The 13,656-nt window shown below is 38.2% G+C and overlaps 4 protein-coding genes across 7 annotated transcripts; 2 read left to right on the forward strand and 2 right to left on the reverse strand.

Moving 5' to 3' along the window:
• Positions 1-1,464: 1,464 nt before the first annotated feature.
• LOC103406849 (16 kDa phloem protein 2-like) lies at positions 1,465-3,030 on the reverse strand. Its single transcript, XM_008345828.3, has 5 exons — positions 2,964-3,030; positions 2,147-2,215; positions 1,899-2,025; positions 1,632-1,748; positions 1,465-1,528 (listed from the first exon to the last, which is right to left on the reverse strand). The coding sequence occupies exons 1-5, from the start codon at positions 3,028-3,030 to the stop codon at positions 1,465-1,467; spliced, it is 444 nt and encodes a 147-aa protein (XP_008344050.1).
• A 2,956-nt stretch (positions 3,031-5,986) lies between these two features.
• LOC103446020 (uncharacterized) lies at positions 5,987-7,882 on the forward strand. Its single transcript, XM_008385082.4, has 3 exons — positions 5,987-6,310; positions 6,910-7,056; positions 7,600-7,882. Exons 1-3 carry the CDS (start codon positions 6,068-6,070, stop codon positions 7,741-7,743), a joined length of 534 nt encoding a protein of 177 aa, XP_008383304.2. The 5' UTR covers positions 5,987-6,067; the 3' UTR covers positions 7,744-7,882.
• An 86-nt stretch (positions 7,883-7,968) lies between these two features.
• Positions 7,969-8,961, forward strand: LOC103431940 (uncharacterized). Of its 2 annotated transcripts, XM_029090966.2 has the most exons (3): positions 8,126-8,408; positions 8,481-8,627; positions 8,717-8,961. In XM_029090966.2, the coding sequence occupies exons 1-3, from the start codon at positions 8,139-8,141 to the stop codon at positions 8,858-8,860; spliced, it is 561 nt and encodes a 186-aa protein (XP_028946799.1). In that variant the 5' UTR covers positions 8,126-8,138; the 3' UTR covers positions 8,861-8,961. The 2 variants fall into 2 exon arrangements, with proteins under 2 accessions (XP_028946780.1, XP_028946799.1); XM_029090947.2 differs by having other exon boundaries at positions 7,969-8,627.
• LOC103403583 (cell division protein FtsY homolog, chloroplastic) lies at positions 8,475-13,297 on the reverse strand. 3 transcript variants are annotated; one of them, XM_070823490.1, is made up of 12 exons: positions 12,889-13,294; positions 12,692-12,796; positions 12,397-12,467; positions 12,254-12,312; positions 11,974-12,011; positions 11,745-11,865; positions 11,545-11,613; positions 11,366-11,448; positions 10,019-10,087; positions 9,701-9,763; positions 9,440-9,564; positions 8,475-8,610 (listed from the first exon to the last, which is right to left on the reverse strand). In XM_070823490.1, exons 1-11 carry the CDS (start codon positions 13,192-13,194, stop codon positions 9,451-9,453), a joined length of 1,098 nt encoding a protein of 365 aa, XP_070679591.1. In that variant the 5' UTR covers positions 13,195-13,294; the 3' UTR covers positions 8,475-8,610; positions 9,440-9,450. The 3 variants fall into 3 exon arrangements, with proteins under 3 accessions (XP_070679591.1, XP_028946704.1, XP_028946694.1); XM_029090871.2 differs by lacking the exon at positions 8,475-8,610 and adding an exon at positions 8,894-9,317 and having other exon boundaries at positions 9,444-9,564; positions 12,889-13,297; XM_029090861.2 differs by lacking the exon at positions 8,475-8,610 and adding an exon at positions 8,894-9,317 and having other exon boundaries at positions 12,889-13,277.
• Positions 13,298-13,656: the final 359 nt, after the last annotated feature.

Below are 13,656 nucleotides of genomic sequence, written 5' to 3' on the forward strand. Positions count from 1 at the left end.
AATCCCCCTTCTATCTTTTGCGGGATTGAGCTCTTGCCTCTGCTTAGACTAAAACTCCACCGAGATTCCTCAAAGTAAATGTCGATGGTGCTTGGATGGAGTCACTCAAATCTAGTGGAGTTGGTGCTGTAGTCTGTGATGAGCACGGTAATTTTGATGCTGCATCTACAAAGATTTTTTGCATGTTTCCTCACCTCTCCTAATCGAAGCCTTTACGGTTAGAGAAGGGCTTTTGCAATTTTGCTGGCGATTCAAATGGGCTTACATAACATTATTATTGAGAGCAATTCTCTCCAGATCGTCTCTGCCATGCAAAAGAGTCCTCCGAATTCGTCCCTCATCGGGCACATTATCGAGGATTCCTATGTTATGCTATTTGTGATTACTGGAGCTTCTATTACTCATACACACCGCCAACATAATGAAGCTGCTCACCGTCTTGCCCGTTTTGCCTTAACGGTCCATGTGAATATTCACATGGACCAGTTAAGGAGCATTTGAATGTCTTTGGTTCGAGGAGCATCCCGAGATTCTCATGGATGTTTTACTCTATGATTGTATTGCCTAGATTTTCTGGTTTTACCAGCCCACTCTTCATCTTTTATCAATGAATTAATGTCGTAGCTTTCAAAAAAAAAAAAGTGAATGCCCGATGGATATAACATTCTCAAAAGATAACATGTATGACTCAAAAATATGGCTGACAAATTAAGAAACTCGGCCAGTAAAGTTTTTCTAGTGAAAAATGTCATCAAACTCAAAAATTTGATCTTTAATTGAATACACTTTTAATTCGTCACTAATCATTCCCATCACGAAATCTTAGCTAGTTTGCAAGTGCTTTGTGGACAAGTATGCGTGTGTATCCATTGTCAAGTTCATGGTTCTTTGACATCTTTCCTTGTGTACCTTATTGATTTGTGCAAAACGCAAGGCCTGTAATGAATAAAGCCATATGTGTGTATTGCATGGTTGGCATTGTCCAACTTTCGTTGGTTTAGAGCATTTTCAATAGAGATGCAAATTCAAGATGCGAAGAAAAAATTGGTAGGTTTGAGAAACAATAACTTTGAATAATTGAATGATGAGTTTGGCTAACGACGGTTCTAATAGGGGACCTTTCAAATCTTGATTACGATAATATGAAATGTTACTGGCATTGCAAAAGGTTTCAATAACCTTCACGTGTGCACACATTTGAATTTTAGAGTGCCAAGAACATCCCTCTTATGAAGGCAAGCATGAGTTTGGAGTTCCAATAACATTTCCAATATGAAATCAAGCGACGCTGAGTAAAATTAACTGAATGTTCAATTCTGCCAAATAAGTTGAAGCACATAGATATCAGTCTAAACGCAAAAACAGTACACCAAAAGGGAACCTCAACATGACTAATGCTCTTTATTTGAACACCTATCAGCTAAATGAGCATCATACATTGCATTTTAAATCACCAGGTCATTCCTAGAAAGATAATTCTTTCCATCCACCATAGTTCTCCTCATCATATCTTCTAGAAGCTGCTTCTCTGCAAAAAACAAATTGTCGATTCACCACACACTACCTCGAATCTAGTCAAAAACGGAAGTTCTGGTTAAGTTTGGTAAGCTATAAACATTGATACCTGAGGCTCAGGAGTGAAAGTAATTCCAATTATGATCTCCCCGCGATATTCCTGGTCCTTGTTGACAACATTGTAGGCAGTCGGAGGAAGCCTTCCATCAGCGAACAATGGCTCCAAAGGAACGCTACATTGGCCATAGATAAATTAGACATCGAACCATACACGTTTTACATAGCTTCACCAGAGATAGAACACTATAACAGGGTGCAAATAACTTTTGAGTGACCTTATAAAGATGGAAATGAAAAAAAATGACAAATTTTTTAGTACTCACATTGCTTCGCCAACAAAGTCATCCTTGGTAAAGGTATCTTTGTCCATTATTTTCAAACGAAGCTCAGAAACATCATCCGTAACTGTGAACAAAAAACTTTCATTCCATTCGGGGTCACATCCTTTCCCTGCATGTATGATTTTTAATCACAGTTAATCGAAGACAACACCAGATGGATCCGATCGGAATGTGCACAAACAATATATATAGCATATATATATATACAAGGGGTAGCTACAACTGTATACCTTTAGCCACGGTGCTTTTCTTCTCTTGGGTCTTCACAGTGAAAATAACATAGGGATCCATCTTATTAACTGTTACAAAGTATTCAACCCATGACATACATACATTAATTAGCACTATTCAGAAATCAAATGCAAACAAATTTAACTGAGCGGCGTGTTCAAATCAGAAATCAAAATAACATATCATATATATAGACGAAAAATTGCTTAAAAACCCTTTAAGAAAATGATTTATGCGCAACATTTTTCTCCTTTTGTTCACCCCTTTTCCTCGTTTTGGCCATCGGATTGAATTAATCAAACAAAAACAATGGTAATATTGAAAAAGGTGTGTGCTTGTCATTTGGGTATCTTTATTCTCTTTTGTTTTGGGAAATGTATGTTCATCTTTTGCCGATTACAGGAAAATGAAATGCATCTACCAACATATAAGAAAAATACAAACAAATGGATTAGACATAAAGATCATGCTAGTGAGGAGAAAACGAACACCAGAAATAAAATCATATCTTTTCTGCATCACTTGATATTACCAAGAATCAGTGAAAAGGGTTTTTAAAAAATTGATGATTTTTTGTTTGGGTATTCAATCGAATATTAAACTAATTTTGCAAACATGCATACACAAATGCATACATGAACAACAACAAAAGAGCTCATAAAGCCTTGAAATTAACAGCATCCAGCTGATAGAAGAACCAAACAATTCAGATCTGCAGATGGTGAGAAACATAAATTAAAAACCAAACCATGTTCACCAAAAATCATTTCAGTTGATTAAATCAAAGATTCAAACATGAGAGAGGGAAAGAGTTACAGAGAAAATCTTTGTTCTTGAGGCCTTTAGCTTCAACAAGAAGGACTTCAAGGGTTCCGAGAGGCATCTTTCTTTGGTTGGTTTCTTTGGAGTTTGGAATTTGTTGGATGGAAAGAGAGTGAAGCAGTGAGGGTGTTAAAGTAGTGAAGGAATGGTGCAGTTTTCAAGTTTCATGTGACAATTGTACTTGCATTTCTGACTCCTCCAATGCATGACGAAACCTTGGCTGGATTTCCATTTATTTATTTATTGACGTTTCTTACCAACTTCCCAAGACCACCGTTTGACTAGAGGTTGACTGCCACTCTTCATTTCTCATTCCAAATTCTCAATCTTTATCTATAGTATCTATTAATAAAACACTATTTATCAATAAAAATTTTTTTAAAAAAACTATTATTATATTCTTCCATGATAATTGAGAAAAAAATATTAGAAGAGTTGCTATTTTCATCCCCACCATGACCAGCCCTCTTTAATTTTAAACTCGGTATGGTAAGTTTTTTTTTTTTTTTCTTTTGGGCCCCATGAAAAACTGCTCCATATAACGGGAATTGATTTTCACATTTTCTTTCTTACCTAATATTTGGGCCTAGATTCTATAAACCCCACTTCTCTCTTGTTGGTCTGCAACCTAGCTGATTAAAATAATAATTTATTTTTTAACCTAAAGCTCCATACTCTTTAAGGTCGTTTTCTAAACTTTCACACAAAAGGTTCCGAAGCTACCCATTTTTATTATTTGTTTTCAATTTCTTTATATATATTGTCTTGTATATATTGCGTTTGTTTGTAGGTACAGTTCATAATTTCGAACTCGAAGTTCGGAAAAATGTTATAGAAACTTGAAGTTTCTTAACACGCACTAGTCATGTTGAGATTCGAAGTTCTCCATGATTAATCCGTTTAAACCAAAACATGTTGTAGAACATAAATGTTCTAATTTGGATGCTTATGATGATTTTATTTTCCATAGCACCAATCACAATCTTGTTCCCTACATTCAGCGAAATGTCGAACCGCAACAAGTTTGATTTCACTGATTTGGATGTTTCAAACAAAAACTATTTTATGTGGATATAAGATTTGATGCTCCACTTGACTACGAAAAGCTGCGAAACCATTGAAGCCAACTATGGCATAAAAGAGTTGAATAAGCCTCCGCCATGCTCTATATTCAAAGATTTATGCCTGAAGCATTATAAATGGAAGTACCTCATTGAGGAGGATTCCATGGCTCTTTGACTCGCTCATATAGACCGTTCCTATCCTGAAAAGATGATCTCTTACCCGAAGCAAGACATGATTGAAACCTTTATGTTCATGAATAGGTAATTTTGAAGTTTATATCCGATCGAATTTTGACTAGAGAAAAAATTTCTCGTCTTTCTATGTCTCTAACTTGCTCCTGCAACAGCAGTGCAGAGAGCAAAAGTTTGGAAAATTATCGGATTTGATTACTACCACACTTGTGAGAAAATGGTACCCCAGCGATTCGACTAGGAGATACCGAACAGTATAGACTCAACTTCGATTAAAGACTACTGAATGATGGTACCCTACTTTGGGAGGGATACACCGACATGCATGCTCTGCTTTAGCATAGTTGCACCGAAAGGTATGCTTTGCTTCGGCAAAGGTCGAACAGACTCCTCTAGTTTTGGCTGGAACCTCACGAAACCACGTCTGGGTCTGTCTTTCTCTCACACTCACGATCAAGTTTGTTTTTAATATATGGTAGAATCAAGGCCTGCCAAAGGGTGACATCACACCCAAAACGTGATTCCTTGGTACCTATGACCTAAAACTTCAAGAATAAGGGACAATATTCAGAACCTTAACCCTACAGTATCTACTTCCGTTTTGACAGAAAAAATCATTGGTTATGCACCTTTTCGTAATTAATCATGAGACTAAGTTTGCTCTACCTAACACATTTGGAAAAGCGAAATTTTGGCATGGAAGGCCACGTTGGCCTAACCCCCTAGTACATTTGGTTTACTTTGTGAACAATTTCTTATGTCCCCAGATTTAAGTTTGGTGTTTGGATATCATTACTATTCTCGAATTCGAGTTAGTTGACAAAAGTTAATACATGCGACTAATCCAATTAAATCATGCTTAGGTATATTTTGTGGGGCAGTTAGCGGTCTAGTTCTATGTGCTAACTTCATACCTAATCACCTTCCCGACAACCCTTTTCAGGCTTATCCAACCTGATTATGAGGCATGGCACTGGCCATATTATGTTGTCCAATGATTTAACTTTAACGGAATCTGCTTTTGAGCTTTAAGGATATTCGAGTTACTATTGGAACCACTATAGAAAATAGAGTAAAATTCTTTTTGAATAAATCCTAAGTAGAGATAAATTAGGAATCCTTTGAGATCTAGAAAATATTTCCTATTATACTTTGTTTTACTTGGAGAGAAAATTTCTCTCCTCCTTATTACTATAAATAAAGGCACAAGATCTGAAGACTAACACACAACATTCCTCAATCCTATTCTCCATCTCTTTTTCTCTATTGCCGCACCTCTCTTTCCCTTAGTTAATTTAGGGGTGTGATATTCACACACCCCTTTTTACTTCTCTCACACCCGGATCGGATGAATTAAAGAATATCAAATGACAGAAATTAATAAGGGATGTGAGAGAAATAAAAAGGGATGTGGATAACACACCTCTTAATTTATAGGCCACAACGTACATGACATAAATTGGAGCATTTTTTTTTTCTTTTAAAAAAATTATGCAAAGAAAAGTTTGAATTAAAACGTTTTTTTATTTATATTAATTTTTTTTAGCCATGTGACACTTATGACACACATCTAAATCTTAGGGTGTTATACTGAATTTAAAATTTTAAGAAATTAAGTAAAACTCGGGCTAAACTAAAGGAGGTGAGGTGTGAAATAATGGACTAAACCTTATAATAGACTAATAATAATATGATTTAAAATCATTTTTGTCGATCCAACTTATCAATGAAGATAAATACTACTTGCAAAAAAAAAGTAACGGTTGGTAACATGCAGTTGGTTGAATAGTTTCCAAATGGACAGGAGCAAGGGGAGCGTAGCTATATAGAAAGAAAACAAAGATGGCGAAACCCTCCATTGCAATGAGCTTCGCTTCCGAAGCAAAAATTGCAGACGACATTCCTGGGGAAGATGTAATCAGAGTTCTGAAATTTCTCCGAGGAGTTGGAATCTCGGACCCTGTCCCAGATGAGTTCGATGCTAAAAAGGATACCTACTCCGACATCATTCGTGACCTCCTCAAGCCCCTTCACATCTCCCCAGGCCGTGTCACCTGCCTCGTATCTGTGAAGCCTGCTGTCACTGTAATCTATATTCCCCTCTTTATTTTTCTCTTTTTGTTTCAATTTGCAATTTTCAGTGGTTCTGTTTGGTTGCTGAGAAAATTCTAGGTATGGGTTATTTATACCCAAAAGTGGGGAAATTGGAGGAATAGGATTGGACCCTTTCGGGATGTGTTTGATTTGAATTGGGTTTTCATCGTGTTTTTCTATCTGGGTTTGACTAAATTGAGCTGTGTTCTTGCTTGCTTGCTGAGAAAATTGCTTGATTTAATGGTTACTTGTATAACCAGTTCAAAATTAATATTGATAGAGGCCCATTCTATTAGCTTGTATGATTGGGACTTTGATCTTATACAAAGCAAAGTAAGATGCTTTGTTAGACCCCATTTCAAAGCTATTAACATCGTCATCAAATTCCGCCATTTTGCTCACTAATGTGTAGTTGTATTTCAATTTGATGTCTGCTTCAATTGTTCTTGTATTTGGGTGTTTCAGTTGTTCTTGTATTTGGGAGAAAAGAAGATGCCACTGAACGTCGGGTTAATTTTCATATGTTTTCGTCGTCTTTGAAACCTAAGTTACCTAACAAATGTAAAGATGTTTTGTTCATGAATCTGCAGAATTTCTATTCCGGATTTCATGGAGGAGCTATTGCTGCTGTTGCTGAGGCTGTGTCCATGGCTTGTGCAAGAACTCTCGTGGCTAAGGATAAGGAGCTTTTTCTGGGGGAACTAAGCATTTCTTACCTCTCTAGTGCAACAAAGAATGTAAGGCCCTTAGAATGTACATTTGTTCCTTTAAATGTAGATATATAAAGTTTGATGCGCATGCCAAAATAGAATTGAAATGAATTCAAAGCTTTACTATGATTTTTTAGCTGTCTTCATTGGAAATCGAAAGGTCGTCTGAGGCATTTCAAATGGTAATGGTATTGGTGTAGAATGACTAGAGGAAGAAATTAGGGATTAGGATTTTGTTGGCACTTTAAATTTGTAAATTGTGATGAGGGATTTGTACCTTCTGTGTGCAATTCCTTGAATGTCAAAGGTCTGCCTTTCGTGCGTCTTGGTGCAGAGAACTTATATTTCCGGCTTTCTTGAGTCATTTAATCAGGTATTCAATTTGTCATTGGACATCGGTTAAGGTGCAATCAGCTAACCGAGACATGATAAGAGAAATATCTACGTTATCCAGTATTGGCAATTCAGTAAACTGAAGTTTACACTCGTGAATCTTGTTTATAATTTGCGTTGTTCATGCTGTTGGTTTCTCTCCGTTTTGATTTTTACTTACCAATGGGACTTTTACAGGAAGAGGTGATAGTTGACGCATCTGTTGTGCGGAGTGGAAGAAACCTCTGCGTGATAGCTCTTGAATGGAAACTCAAGAAAACTGGGCGTTTGGTTTACACTGCTCGTGCTACCTTCTACCACACGCCTGTTGCAAAATTATGATTTCTATAGCACATCTTGTCAATTTGCTGCCATCTGCATGGTTATTCCGATATAGATCGCTATTCAGTAACCATAAGATGAATTATATCTACGTGTATGCATACAATTACGTGCAACGGGGACATGAAAGTTCTTTTCATATCTGTAGTGTCTTTGATTTCATACCCAGCAACCATATTTTGATTGTTGAGCAATTGCTACTGTTCTATAATTTGAAGGAAAGGAGACCCAAAGAAGTGTGTTTTGAGAGGAAAGCAAAACATAGGGTTGGGTTCGGTTTCAATCGATTTGGTTCGATTTTTCAAATTCGGTTTGATTTTTTTGGGATTCGGTCCTATTTATCTTGACATACTCTGCAAAGAAACAAGACAGCTGTTGCAAAATTATATTTATTGATGGGTTTGGTCTTTCGACGCGACATGAACACAAAGATGGCAAAACCTTCCGGTGCTTTCTCTTCCACAGCAATAATTTCTGAGGACTTTCCTCCGCAACACTTGAACCAAGTTGTGTGTTTTCTTCATAGAGTCGGGATTTCTGACCCTATCCCGGATCGTTGCAATACAAAAGACTACCACTCCGCCTTGATTCACGGCATCCTCAAGCCTTTGCACATCCGAAAAGGCCGCGTCACCTGCCTTGTCTCCGTAAAACCTGCTGTTGCTGTAATATTTCGCTGCTTATTCTCTCCCTTCTTCGTTTCAACTTTTGCTTTTCATTTTGTCATGAATGTGCAGAATATCCGCGGAGGATTTCACGGGGGAGCTATTGCTGCTGTAGCTGAGACAGTGTCGATAGCTTGTGCAAGAACGGTAGTGGCTGAGGATAAGGAGATTTTCCTAGGGGAACTGAGCATCTCCTACCTCTCTGCTGCACCAAAGAATGTGAGTTAGTCCACCATAATCCCCGGTCGTTTCTTTCTTTCGGATTGACCAGTATTTAATCTGAAAAGAACATCGACATTACGCTACAGGCGGAGCTGATAGGTGAAGGATCTGTTGTGAAGAGTGGAAGAAATCTGAGCGTGATAGCAGTTGATTTCAAACTCAAGGAAACTCAACAGTTGGCTTACACTGCTCGTGCTACCTTCTATCACACGCCGATTGCAAAATTATGAATTCAGAGATTAAAATTGTCTAACACATGATCATCTTATCAATGTTTATGGCTTAGGATTATAGAGTTACTCTGAAATAAGATCCACGACGTCTTTAAATTCGATTATGACTACAAAGTGATATCACAGAGTTGCACCAAAATAATATACACTGACAAAACATCGGAAGAGAATACATTCGAGTGGATGAGAAGATACAACCGCCCGGCAGCCTAAGGCTTCACAACTTTGCATCAACTCTAAGCCTTACCTTTCATCCTACATCACCAATATAGCGGAAAGTAGCAGCACTTCATGTGCAGTACTGATCATCTCAGAACCAAACGTGTGAGTTTCAACTTGGAAGTCTCATCCTAACCCCGTTTTTCCCCATTCGGATTAAACGGCTGCTGTTATTGGCTCAGTACAGGGATAAACACCGACCTCCAGCACGCATATATATGGGGATTCAGGAGTTCTATACAGTGAGAGAAAAACATCTGATAAAAATCACTAACATCTACTTGCATTGAAAAATAATAATATCTGAGATCAGAAGAGTAGTCACAGTCACTTGACATATGAGACTGGCACACTCACCTACATTCGGACTATGAAAATATGGCATTGACAAAGGCCTCTGCATCAAACGGTTGGAGGTCTTCTACGCCTTCACCAACACCCACAAACTTTACAGGGATGCCGAGCTCATTCACCACGCTGACCTAAAATAGACGCAATCTTATGATTAGTGAAGGCTAAAAAAACTTGAGAATTAAGTCTTGAAACAACAGAAGCTACATCAATATCTCAATTCAATAATAGATCGAAAACTATACGGGACAGAAGATTTGAACATACCACACAGCCTCCTCTAGCAGAACCGTCAAGTTTTGTCAAAATCAAACCAGTTATACCAACAATCTGTCAAATATTTACAAGGCAAACAATCGAAACATGAATGAAGTGGCACAAAGAATTAGAGTACAAATTAAGGGCAAGATATTCAATCAAATATCCAAGTTCTACTCTAACTGACAAAATTGGAATATAACATGCTGCACCTAAACACGAACACGAAAGGAACAAACTTAAACATTCTTGAGAGGTGAGACAAACAAGATCATGCGAGGAATAGTCAACCATCTTAATCCAGAAGGTAAAGGATAAGAACATTACTTCGTTGAATTCTCTTGCTTGTGGAAGCATGTTTAAACCCGTGGTCCCATCCAGAACTAGTAGGATCTCCTGCATGTATTAAAAGAAATATTGATAGGCACATTTAGAAACATGGTACACTAGACAGATTGTATGAATTTGGAGAAGTTACTAGATATCTCAACAAATAAAATGGGTACATACAAATCAAATAATACACCAGACAAAACTGATGAGTATGGTAATGGAAGGCATGAATAGATTGATTCACATATCAAACAATTGAAGGGCCCAGGTGCCAGGTACAGCATAAAGAGGTTATTTGAAATATGGCATAAAAAAGGAAAGACATACAGGTGAATACAGCAATGAAACCTGTAGCCTGTGTCATGAGTTGCAACTTATTACTCTCTGTGAAAGCTATGATTATCATAGAGATACAATTAAACATCTGCAACGAACACTAGCTGGAAGGCTTGAGAGCATGAGATAGTTGAAAGGTGTTCCTTGGTTTAATCCAATAGAAGGTTTCTGGAAAAAATATATCTAAAATTTCCCTCAGCTATCACTTTACTAAACTTGATTTTTCCATTCGCCTCAGGGCGCGCCTAGCCGGCCTCTGAGGCTGGGCGTGAGGGTTGCTGCCTCTGTTTTGAGGGAGTGGGCGGAAGGCGTCACCGGAGCCGCCGAGGCGGCAGAGGCGGGCCTCAGGGTGTCCAGGCGACTCTGTTTGGCTGCTTTCTTTTTTTTTTTTTTTTTTTTTTTTTATTACTCCCATACCTCTTCCTTGCACTATCATCTCTCTGCCTTTTTTTTCTGATTTTTATTTTTTTATATAATGGATGTGTGTAAGAGGTCGTACTTGGTGCGATGGCAAGTGCCTTCGCCCATGAGCGGTAGGTCTCAGGTTCGAGACTTGGGAGCAGCCTCTCCATAAAATGAGGGTAAGGCTAGCCGACATTCACCTCTCCCAGACCCTGCGTAAAGCGGGAGCCTTGTGCACTGGGTACGACCTTTACGACCAATGGATGTGTGTGCTGTGTGCATTGTTATGTGTGCTCATTGTGCTTTTCATCCTCTATTTAATATATATATATATATATATATAACATAATATATGTATGTATATGTGTGTGCTTAGGGTGATTATTGATTAATAATCTTTTTTTGTTTATATAATATGTGCACGCTCAGTGTTTATATTAAAAAAATTTAGGTCCTGTGAGGCTTCGCCTCACACCTAGGCCGGGCTATCCCTCGAACGCCTCGCCCACACCTCACTCTTTTAATACACTGGAAATATCACATGCCTAGATTTTCGAATTTGATAATAAAAATATGATAAAAGTGTCCAACAGCCGAGCTTACATTAGGAGCACCAGGCATGACTTTTGTCACAGCTTTCTTACATGCAATCAACTCTTCCATCAAGCTGTAATTAGTGTGCAGACCTGAAATTATATACATTAGGGGCAGAGAATCAGCTAAGCTCACAAAATTACGTAAACAGTTCAAGAGGAGTATGAAAGGTTCTCCAACAAACTTACGTCCTGAGGTGTCACATAAGACAACATCATAACCTTGTTCTTTCCCTGTCTTCACAGCCTGAGAAATAACTATTCAGAAAGCACTTAAAGACTGTATGTCAGTAGTTATACCACGTTAAATGAATTCCACAGACAAAAATTCTAGAAAGGAAAAGAAAATATAAGCTCATCTCTCTGTCTAATCAAAGTTGTCTACCTACCTGATGCTGCTTTGGCCTTCTCTTTTTCAGCCACAACAATCTCACACCCAGTCCTCTCGGCCCATATCTCCAGTTGGTCACCGGCAGCTGCTCGAAAGGTATCCCCTGCTGCCATTAATACCTGGCCAATTAAAAAACGCAAAGGGATTTAGACCACAACATGTTTTACTCGCAAAAGACAAAGCCCATTCACTGCAACCAGGACAATCAACAGATGAAAACTTCTCACCTTTGCCCCTCCATTCTTCAATCTATAAGCCAGCTTTCCTGCACGAGGATAGATGATCAGATCATTATCAATCTTAAAGGGCCCTTAACCACTTAAACCACAATACAATAAGAAAACAGACTGCAAGCAGGATTTATGTAGTGGATATGTCACTACTGTGTTCGTATTAAAGCTTTCTCGACTGAAGGTCGGCTCTCATGTCCAGTAAATTTTCCCCAAAAATACATGCCATTAGATTAAACCGGTTGGATACATGATACACACTAAGTTCTATTCTTACCAAGAGATGTTGTCTTCCCACCTCCATTAACGCCAACAATCATAACCACAGCCGGCTTCCTGCATTACAAAACATGCACTCCAAAATTGAAGACAACGTCTAAAAAACCAACAGAATCTCTAAAACTCGAAAAAGCTCGTGACCTGTATCCGAGTTGAAGTTCAGTTTTCCCTTTAATAGTTAACAAGTCCAGCACACTTTTCTTCAACGCATCCTACAAACATCCCGATTGCGATACCACATTATTACATTTCACGTGCATACCAATTAACTTAAAAACATTCCAATCGATTCCTCAGACAAATTTATATACCTAAATCTTATATAATGGGGCAAATTCAATTACTCTTCGGAGAAATAAAAGCAAGACAAATCATACAAATAACATTCGAATGCTAAAAGGCAATGTTAAAGTTCTTGTCAAATGTTAGGATTTACCTTAATTTCGCTCCCAGATTTAAGCTTCCCAGCAGCTATATCCTCCCTCAGGCTCTCCACAATCTTAATTGTAATTTTCGGCCCGAAATCGGATACCAGCAGTGCCTGAAACCGAAAACAACAGACTTAATTACATTTTCCCGGAAAATTGATGGTAATATATTTTCTCAAGAAACAAACAGGGATAGATAGAAAACCTCTTCGAGTTCGTCGAGGACTCGATCAGTGTCGGCGAGGTTCCAGTAGAGCAAGAGCTCGTCGACGACGGCGAGATTATCGCGAGTCTTTGAGAATCCCGAGAAGAGCTTATCCACGTCGCTCTTGGCCTTCTCCTTGATAAGCCTTCCGAGCCGGGTGAAGAACCCGGTCTCCCCAGCCCGGCATTTGAACCGGGAATGGTCGGGTCGGGAAGGGGCTAGCAGGAGGCAGTGGTGCTGAGGCGGTGAAGTTTTGGAGAGGAGTAAGAGACGATGAGGGAGAGAGGAAGGCAAGGGCGACGCCATCGCTGTTGAGCTCTCAGAGCTGAGAGTCTTTCGGATATCGGATAATGTGGCGCCTTTGGAAACGTCGTCGTAATAGGCGGGAAGGAACTAATTTTAATATATCAAATCATATAAATGTCACAGAAATATATATATACTTTTTTTTATTAAAAAAATTAGGAAAAATGGTGGCAAGCCACAATTATACACTCCTTTTGGATCCAGAGAGACTATAGGGAATTTCACAAAAATATTTGGATTGTAGACATATTTTGCAGGTGTTTGGCTGAACTATTCGATGTTGTTTAATTGAACCCATAAAACCTCATTCTGCATCCAATTTACAATTTACACCCATATTATTTTTATTTAAACAATCAATATCGTTTAAACCTAAATTTACTACCTAAACTACTCTCACAAAAGCATAATTCAATTTATATATATATATATATATCTTTAAACCCAATTCATAGCAGTTGG

Source organism: Malus domestica, chromosome 01 (assembly GCF_042453785.1).
Source record: "Malus domestica chromosome 01, GDT2T_hap1".
NCBI lineage: Eukaryota > Viridiplantae > Streptophyta > Magnoliopsida > Rosales > Rosaceae > Malus > Malus domestica.